Consider the following 10,165-nt stretch of genomic DNA (forward strand, 5'->3'; position numbering starts at 1 on the left):
CTCGCAGAAAGTGATACCTAACATCTATATGTTTACTCCTTCCGTGCATAACTGGATTCCTTGACAGTTTAATAGCTGAACTATTGTCACAGTGGATCTTAGAACATCCATCATGAAAATGACCAAGATAGAAAAGTATTCTTCTGAGCCAAATGCATTGACAAGCACACAAAGTTGCAGCAATAAACTCAGCTTCAGTGGTAGAAAGACTCACCACTGCTTGCTTCTTTGATGACCAGGAAACAGAACCTGTTCCAAGTAGGAACACATATCCTGAAGTACTCCTTCGATCATCCAAGTCTCCAGCATAGTCACTATCAGTAAAAGCTACAAGGTCCCCTGCTGCTTCTCTTTTATACAAAATGCCCAGATTAATGGTTCCATTCAAGTACCTCATGATCCGTTTCACAGCTTGTACATGTTGTTCAGTGGGCTTTTCCATGTATCTACTCACAAGGCATACAGCATACATCAGATCAGGTCTAGTAGCAGTCAAGTACATCAAACTACCCACCATTTGCTTATAATGAGTACCATCAACTTCAGATCCACTGCCCCTCTTTGACAACCTAGTTCCAGGAACCACAGGATTATTGACTGGATTGCTTCTGCTCATACCAAATCTTTCTAATACTTCCCTTGCATATTTCCCCTGACTGATGAAAATACCCTCAGAACTCTGTGTTACTTCTACACCCAAAAAATAGCTCATTCTCCCAAGATCACTCATGTCAAACTCCTTCTTCATTGATTGTTTGAATTCTTCAAACAATGAATCACTATTGCCAGTGAAGATCAAATCATCAACATACAAACTCACAATGAGAATCTTCCCATCTTTTCTATTTTTGACAAATAGAGTGTGCTCAAAGGGACACTTCTGAAAATTCTCCTTCTGAAAGTAAGACTCAATCTTACTATACCAGGCACGCGGTGCCTGCCTCAATCCATAGAGAGCCTTGCTGAGTTTATACACTTTGTCTTCCTCACCTTTCACTTGATATCCTTGTGGCTGATTGACATAAACTGTTTCATTTAGTTCTCCATGCAGAAATGCACTCTTTACATCAAGTTGAAACACTGTCCACCCATTAAGTGCAGCTAGAGCAAGAATAGTCCTTATAGTATCCCATCTAGCCACCGGAGCAAAGACTTCGGTGAAATCCACTCCATGTTTCTGTGAGTACCCCTTAGCCACCAATCTGGCCTTATACTTCTCAACTTCTCCCCTCTCATTGAGCTTAGTCTTGTAAACCCACTTAACACCAATACTCTTTGCTCCTCTTGGAAGAGTTACAAGTTGCCAAGTGTTATTTCTCTCGATGGACTGAATCTCTAAATCCATTGCTGTCCTCCATTTTTCACTTTTAACAGCCTCTTGAAATGACATAGGATCAGTTGCAGGAGTACAAACTGAGAAGCTGAACTCTTCCCCTTCTTCACCATCTAACTCTTCACCACTTGTGAACTCTTTCATCCAAGAGGGTTGAGTGACTTGTCTTTTCCTCCGCTCTTCTCTCTCTTGCTGAATACCTTGCAGATCCTCATTAGGCAAATTTGCACTGGAAGCTCCTGCTTCTGCTAAGTGACCAGGAGGTACATTTGCTGGTTCTAGTTGTGGTTCTGAACTTCCTATGTTACCAGTAGAATTCTCATTGTCAATGTCTTCTCCGCCAACATTAAGCTCCAAAGTTTGTTTACCCTGATCCTCTGTCCAAGTCCACTTCTCTGATTCACTAAAAACTACATCTCTGCTGACAATGATTCTCTGTGAAATAGGATCAAAGAGCCTATAGGCTTTGCACTCCTCACTTACTCCCAAAAGAATGCACTTAGTGCTTCTATTATCCAGTTTCTATCTCTGAGTGTCAGGGACATGAACATGTGCAATACACCCAAAAACTCTGAAAAAATGAACAGAAGGTTTAACCCCACTCCAATATTCCTCAGGTGTGACATTCTTCACTGCTATAGTGGGACTCCTATTCTGAACATACACTGCCCAGTTGACTGCTTCAGGCCAAAATTCACGTGGTACATCCTTTTCAGATAACATACACCGCACCATATTCATTATAGTCCTGTTTTTCCTCTCAGCCACTCCATTCTGTTGTGGAGTATAGGAAGCAGTGAGCTGTCTCTTAATGCCATGTTGAGCACAAAACAGATCAAATTCTTTTGAAGTAAATTCTCCCCCTCTATCAGTTCTAAGACACCCTATCTTTTCACCACATTCCTTTTCTGAAATTGCTTTAAACTTCTTAAAAGATTCTAAAGCAGCAGACTTTTCAGCAAGGAAATATACCCAGGTTTTTCGACAACAGTCATCAATAAAGGTAATAAAGTACCTTTTGTTGCTATTAGACTCAGGTGTAATGGGGCCACAAATGTCAGCATGAACCAGTTGAAGCTTCTGCGAGGCTCTCCAAGTTCTCTTTTGTGGAAAAGGGTCTCTATGTTGTTTGCCTTTGAGACATCCTTCACAAAGGCTGCTAGAATCCTTCAAAGCAGGTAGACCTCTTACCATGGACTTCCGAACCAAGGTTTTTAGTCCATTCTGACCAAGGTGCCCATATCTACGATGCCATAGATCAGTTGTATCCTCTTCTGAAACCTTGTAGCATTCTGAAGTAAGAACCTTTGCCATGACAGCAAACATCCTATTTGAGGACATTTTTGACTGAATAATGAGGCCTTTTCTTGGATGATAAACTCTACACCAGTTCTTATGAAATATAATCTTCAAATCCTTTTCCTGCAATTGCCCAACACTTAGCAAGCTATTCTTCAATTCAGGTATGTAGTAAACCTCAGTGATAGTCTGATTCAAGCCACCAATCTGCAACTTGATCTTTCCCTTTCCCTTAACTGTCATCTTTGAATCATCTCCTAACTTTACAGTGGTGGCAAATCCCTCATCGATTTCATGAACCCATTCTTTTATGCCACACATATGGTTGCTGCAACCAGAATCAAGAAACCATACCTGGTTTTCTAACAAATCATCCTTCAAATTTGACTTAGCCATCAGCAGCAATTCTTCATGATCTTCATCCTTCAAATCTGACATTGCCAACAACAGCAATTCTTCATGATCTTCATTCATTTCAGCATAATTTGCACTTTCCTCCCAACTTGGACACTCATATTGGAAGTGACCAAGTTTGTGGCACTTGTAACATTCAACGGATTCCTTGCTTGTGTAGAAACTTCCTCTACCACGACCACGATTGCCATAGCGTCCTCTGCCTCTTCCTCCTGCTCTGCCCGAGTTAGAAACCTTCAAAGCCTGTTCCTCCTCCTTGTAACCTTTCATCCTCTGCTCATGAACAAGAAGGCTGCTTTGAAGTTGGTCAATAGTAAGAGTATCTACATCATTCGATTCCTCAATGGAACATACCACATAGTTGAATCTTTCCGTCATTGACCTCAAAATCTTTTCAACAACCATTGTTTCCTTCACCGATTCTCCATGAATCTTCATCTTATTTGCAATACTAAGAGTTCTTGCAAAGTAATCATTGACAGTTTCACCTTCCTTCATTCCAAGAATTTCGAACTCTCTCCTAAGGGCCTGTAGCTGTGCTCGCTTCACCTTGGTAGAACCATGAAACTTCTGCTTCATGGATTCCCATATATCTTTTGACGTGTCTTTGCACAGGATGGTCTCAATGATGCTTCGTTCAATTGATTGAAACAGATAGTTCTTTGCTTTGAGGTCCTTCAATTTGCTTTCATCATGTGCTTTAACCTGTTCCGGTGTTGCATTTTGAACCAGAGGTGGTACTCCACCTTCTACCAGATCCCAATACTCCTTGGATCTCAGCAAATTCTCCATAAGCATTGCCCAATGATCATAGTGACCATCGAATTTTGGAACAGCAGGAAGAGAGAAATTCGAACTATCCGCCATGATGATCACGAACCCAAACTCAGTTGATGACAGAGTGAATTTCTGGATTTCACCCTCAATTCGATCACCCCTCTCTCTCAGACAAACGATCCCTTCTTCTTGAACCTTTCTTGCTCAGACTCGATTCTTGACAGGGTGAGATTTGCGATTTCACCCTCAACTCAATCAATCTCTCAGATGAGAAATTCCTTCTCTTCGAACACGATCGATTCTGGCAAACGATCTCTTCTCTCACGAACACGATTTCTTTCTGGATGGAAAAAGCTGCGGTTCTTCCCTGGTTCAGGCCCCTTTCGGAGCTCTGATACCAATTGTTTATCTCATAGTATGTAAAATGTATTGAGATTTGCAAAACTCAACTAACTTTCCATTAATCAGAACAGTACTTATACAAGACACAGTAATAGGACTCTATCAACAAACATAGACAACACAATCAATGGGCTCGGGCTCAACACAACCAGCCCAATACACATACTGACCCAATATCAAAGTCCACTAATTCTAACATCCCGAACATAAAAGACAGGTCGTGAAAACAAGAAAGCCAACCATAAAAAAGAAACAAACCTTGTTATACAAAAAAAATTAACTATCAAATTGATTTATGTGTTTGTCCGCCGATTCAATTTTTGTCTGTCATCAGTAGAAAATTTGATTATTTTATTCACTGGTTGCAGAAATGTTGGCATTAATCATTTAATCCTCGCTGAACGCGTTGTTTCTGGTCATGTTGCATAATGGCATACCAAGGCTAAGATGAATAAGTGTTATTTTTTCTTCATATTTATTTTACATGTTTTTGGGTATTCAATGTTTGAATGGATAAAAACTTTGTGGGTATGCATAGAGTCTTTGTAGTTGCTGGAGGGAATGAAATAGATATTGGTTCGCTTGCGGGGGCTATGAAGCAGAGTGTTGTATGTTGGGTCAACAAGAAGTCAGCTCTAATTTGGAGCATTTTTAGTGGTTAGGCATGGGATTTTCTGTTGCGGTTCAAAAAATTTTATTGTTGGGGCTGGTTATATTCTGGATTGATCTTGACATCCTTGCAAGTTTTGATGATGTGCAGAAGGTTGTAACAAGCTCTTATATTTTGTTGAAGAAAAGAGAACAGCGATGGTGCTAATTGCAATTGGATTTGACATTGAGTGGAGACCCAGCTTCATAAAAGGTTTGATTGATGGCTATGCTTGAGCTTAGTGAAGGTCGGGAAGCAGTGTTGGAGTTTCTGGATGCACTTGCTCGCTTGTTTCTTTTGCTTTTGTGTCCTAGTTTTTATCGTTTTTTGTGTTTGGGTCTCAGCTTTATGGCGTGCGTTGTGGTGCAATCGACAAAGGTGGTTCCCTGTTCAGGTGTCGTGCGACTGATAAGTTGTTTTCGACTTTTTAGGGACCATTCTCAATGCTGTAATCGCTTTATTCGATCGGGGTGGTCTGATTGTGAGTGTTCTTAGAGGTTGTTAGTGGTTTTTGCTGTAGTGGCTGAGTTTATGCTGGCATTTGATGGCTTGATTATTATACCCACCCATGTTGAGAGAGTTTTTCTCAATTTTATCTATATTTATATATCTTTTACCTTTAAAAAAATTTACTAATTAAATTAAATTAATTAATTTAGAAATAAAAATTAGAAAAATATTCTCAATCTTTAATTTCATAAACCCCATTATATTAATTCCTAATGTATTTAATCCCCGAACCCCAATTCATGAACCATAGTCATCCCCATTTCATAAACCTCATCATGTCTCCAACATTCTCCTGGAGTAGAAAACTTGAATAATGTTACTTTCACACCTTAAAGTGAGGTGAAAAGAGGTGGAATGAGGAGAGAGATAAGAAGAAAAGAAAAGGTAAAAAAGAGAAAGTATGAGATGTGATATATGATAAGAGGAGAGAGATAGAAATAAAAATAAGTGAAAATGAAGTGTTTAAAAAATGAGGTGTAAATATATCATTATTGTAAAAAACTTAGATCAGATAAACGAACAGATCTATGACCATCATCAGCAGTATCAGACCGGCCTTATAAAATTGCGTAACAAATCCATCAAAATAGAAAATCCAATGTTAGAGAGCCTCTTATTACAAGTTTCAGTATCTTTTAGAAAAATAAAGAGTGTTTCACTCTCAAAGATTGGATGTTATGTTTTGCTCCGGCGAAGAACTAAAGAACGACATTGACCCTGCTTCTCTCAATCAAGGTTCATGCGTCAGCTCGTGGCACTTCACTCTTCCAATGCCACAACCTCTTCAGTGAAAAATTCACGTGCGGGATCAGGTTGACTCACCAAACTCAACCTCGACCAGGCGGGTTACTCTAGATTGCTCTCCACCACCCAAAACCTTCCCTAGCTTGTCACCCTCGACATTTCAAACAACAACTTCTCAAATCGAATATATACCCTAGTAACTAACCAACAAGACTCGCTTGCATCAACTCGGTGTGGCAAGAAACTCGTTCACTGACAAGATAGGCCTATTCAATTTCTCTAACCTCGATAGCTACAACCCAAAAGGAAATCCATACCCTATATCCTTCGCAAGAAAACAACACCCATTTGGGAAAAACTCAAAGGCTTTAAAATCCAAAGAGAAGATCTGGTCGGGATTGTTGAAAGGGGGAAGAAATGTTGGGATGATGAAAGCAATTTCATGAGTGTTCACTTATGAATTTATGGGTTTTTGTTGTTCTTGGAGGAAGAAGATGATGAAAGATTCTAGAATTGTAGGATGGAGATGAAGAACACCATGATTAAGAGTTTCTTTTGTAATGGGTTATTAAATTACAAATTAAGAGTTTCTTTTAATGAATTTTTAAATTAACACCAACTCTGATCTGCCGGGCAACGACACCGATAGCGAGGGACAAAAATTGAAGTAGCTAATTAACACATGAACCAATTTGACAATTATCCTAAAAAAGTGGTTATAGTATACGCGATCATAAGTTATGTCACATAAACATGTAATTACGACTAACCGAAAAAAGACAAGGACGACCAAGTTGAGCGTCACAATTTCTTTTGCATGTATTCAAACATTAGGTCCTCAAAGCGATGAGCATATTGTAAAATTTGGGGGTAGCACACACAAATTATTTTATCCCCTGACAAAATAGCCTCGATTTACATTTGACAATAATTATAGGAATAATAAGAAAATATTAATAACAAAGAATGATTAATGTTTTAAAAATTATATTATTTAAGAATTTAATTATAAATATTAAAATTTTAATTAAAGATACTTCTGCCATTTTACAAATATTCATTTTTCTTCTCTCCCCACTTTTATTTTAATTTCTCCCCAATTAAGTAACTTAAAAATCATCAATTTTTTTACTCTTTTCTCTTTTATTCTTATCATTTCCTTTTCTCCTTTTTTATTCTTCTATGTTCCAAACAAACTAGCTATTTATTTGATGTACGCTCAAGTTATGATTCATTGAAATCTCATATTTCTTTCTTATTTTCATAATATTTCACTTATCATTTGTGTCATTCCTCTTTGTTCCTTGTAACTTGATTTTGGGTGTGAAGAGAGGATATCCCGTACACCCTCAACATGCATGCCTAATATAGCTATAATTAGTTAAGAATATCTATTACCTGTTTCACCAAAACAAGAAAGAAACATTAGGTGTAAATCCAGTGGCCGTACTTGATCACATCATATAGTAATGATTGAAGCATGCACTAATAAAGGTATCCTTTTATATATTATTATCTGTCACTACTATTTTTGGTAAGAAAAGATAGTAACAACGCTTGGCGAACACACACGTTTTGTGTAGACACTCAAAAAATAGAGAAAAAGAAATATATAAAAGAGATAATTAATTGATAGATACCAGGTGATAGAAATAGAGAGATATAAAGAAAGAAAATGAGATGTATGAAGATGTCATTATTACTCGTTGTTTCCTGTTTGTGAATGAGGATTTAAAAGATGGAGATGGTGATTAATTACCTTAGACTTATGTGTTGGTGGTGCATCCTTGATATATCTGTGAGAGGAAAGTGAAAGGCTTCTGACCATGAAAGCTGCCTCAGATTGGTAGCAGATGGGTTCCCCCACCTGTAAGTTTTGGCTGATAAATCAAAGACATATTCTGAACACTTGTTCACAAAAGGCTGATAGAACACTTTCCTTTGCTCATATTGTATGCTTCCCAAAAGCTCCTGTGAAATCCCATGATTAACAACTTGAAAGAAACCCCAACGACTAGCAGCTTCACTGACTTCTCTTATGCATTCATCTCTCTCTGGATTTTCAAGTGCTAACCGGCTCAGATCAATCAAAGGTAGCTCACATGTCTCCACCACAGAGAAGGAGGAATCTGTTTTTGAGTCCCCAAGGTGTTTTTGCAGAAGGGTCTTGTAAGTCTCCAAGAATGGAGGTTCATAATCCATTGTTGGCTGTTGAAAATTAATATTTTTAAAAAACCAATAAAACAACAATATTATTTATAATGAGTACAAGATGGGTAGCAAAAAATTGATGTTAAACTAGTGCGATGTGTACGTAACTGCCTCTTAATTAATCATGCGAGACCAGTGTACTTTTGAAACAAATGATAAACTTTCAGATTCTATGGTGTATACTAGGAAACCTAAAATAAACAATTACAAAGTGATTCATCTGTATTTCAAAGGTTCATAGAGAAGATTTAGGTTTAATTTAAAGCAAAACACGTTGAGCAAATTTTCCCAGCTAGTAGTTTCGGCTGAGCCCTAAATTTTACACACAACTACACAAGCAAACCAAGGAACTTGTGGAGTTAATTTCACTTATATTCATGATGAAGATAGACTTTGCTTTGATTTCAAGGGAAATATATACTTGTATTATTTGATTAACCTACACAATTAATGAAAAATATATGTATGTATATTATTTCCACCAAGCCGGCCATAAGGCTTCATATAATTATAAAGATAAATGAAAAAGAAATATGATCAAATATTTACCTGTACGTGCTTGTTATATTTGAAATGATGATTATGACATATCAATCAATTAACTTGAAGCTTTCAGATGCTACCACCTCTAAGGATGGGAAAGCAAAGGACACTGAAAGAGAGGGATCCTGCGGTAGCTATATATACACGGACTTCATTCTTCTTGAAGAATATGAACAAATTATCAACCAACTCATTATTCTAAAAGTTTAAACTTCTAAAAGTTTCAACTATTAATTAAGAGTCACACAAATGAATTTATATTATATTCTAACATGTTCCCTTTTTGAAAAGCAAAAGTCTTATTAGATGAAATAGTTGATTATATAAACATAATTCAACAAAATGAGCATAATCCTTTCAATATTGCATAGAAATACCTAAAAATCAAAATGCTCTAGTGCACCTAAAGATATAACTTTAAAAATCCAACAGTTAATAAACACCTACACTGCACAAATTGCACGAAAAACCCCAAGCGACATCAACAACGTCCAAACACTACAAGAAAACAAGACATTCGCGGCAGACATTTTGCGGCGGTTTTTAGCAAACCGCCGCCATATTGTAACTTGCGGCGGTTGGTGCGGCGGTTTTGTTAACTGTCGCTGATGGGCAACTTTTGCGGTGGTTTGGGAACGGTTAGCGGCGGTTTTGTGGGTTTAATTTATTTTATGTGAATGATGTCTAGTTTGCGGCGGTTGGTTATGGTAACCGCCGCAAGATGAGTTGTTTCTGCGGTGTTTTAGAGTCATTCAGGGGCGGTTGGATTATTTTTTTATTATTTTACCCTGCGGCCAGAATGCCTTATTTTTCTTCACTCTCCCTCTCACCCAATTCACTTTCCCTCTCACGCTTTCTTTCTCAAACCCTAATTTCTGCATACTCAATCATCAGCCATGAATCTGATTTCGCCTTTACCTCTCTCGTCTCCTTCAACAGGTATGTTCATCTCTTCTCTTCTCTTCTCCTCTCTCGACTCAGTCATCGACCCTCAATCTGATTTCAGGGTTCCCTACTTTCAGATTCGTTTATGATGGCCCGCTCCACGGATGCTAAACCCTGTTCGTGGTCTCATCCGTCGTTCGTCGCTGCGTTGTTCTGACTCTTCTCTCGCTTTCGTTGGTCGCTCTCTCTGGTGAGCCTCAAATTCTTCATGTCTTGTATTCATTTTTTTGGTGGACTTTGAGCAACTCTTCACACTTAATCTGGTGTGGGGACTTTCTTTTTCTATTATCATCTTAGGGTTTCTTTTTTTCATGGCAAGTTCTGAGTCGACTCTGAAA

At 38.0% G+C, this 10,165-nt stretch overlaps 1 protein-coding gene across 1 annotated transcript in view; it reads right to left on the minus strand.

Moving 5' to 3' along the window:
* LOC130748452 (gibberellin 2-beta-dioxygenase 8-like) overlaps nucleotides 1-8,988 on the minus strand; it is a 33,633-nt gene extending 24,645 nt beyond the window's left edge. The window contains exons 1-2 of the mRNA XM_057601670.1: nucleotides 8,889-8,988; nucleotides 7,888-8,336 (exon numbers count right to left, since the gene is read on the minus strand). Coding sequence (XP_057457653.1) covers nucleotides 7,888-8,330 — 443 coding nt within the window. The 5' untranslated portion in view covers nucleotides 8,331-8,336; nucleotides 8,889-8,988. The remainder of the gene's footprint in view (nucleotides 1-7,887; nucleotides 8,337-8,888) is intronic.
* Nucleotides 8,989-10,165: the final 1,177 nt, after the last annotated feature.

The sequence above is a fragment of the Lotus japonicus genome, chromosome 3 (genome assembly GCF_012489685.1).
Source record: "Lotus japonicus ecotype B-129 chromosome 3, LjGifu_v1.2".
Taxonomy (NCBI): Eukaryota; Viridiplantae; Streptophyta; class Magnoliopsida; order Fabales; family Fabaceae; genus Lotus; species Lotus japonicus.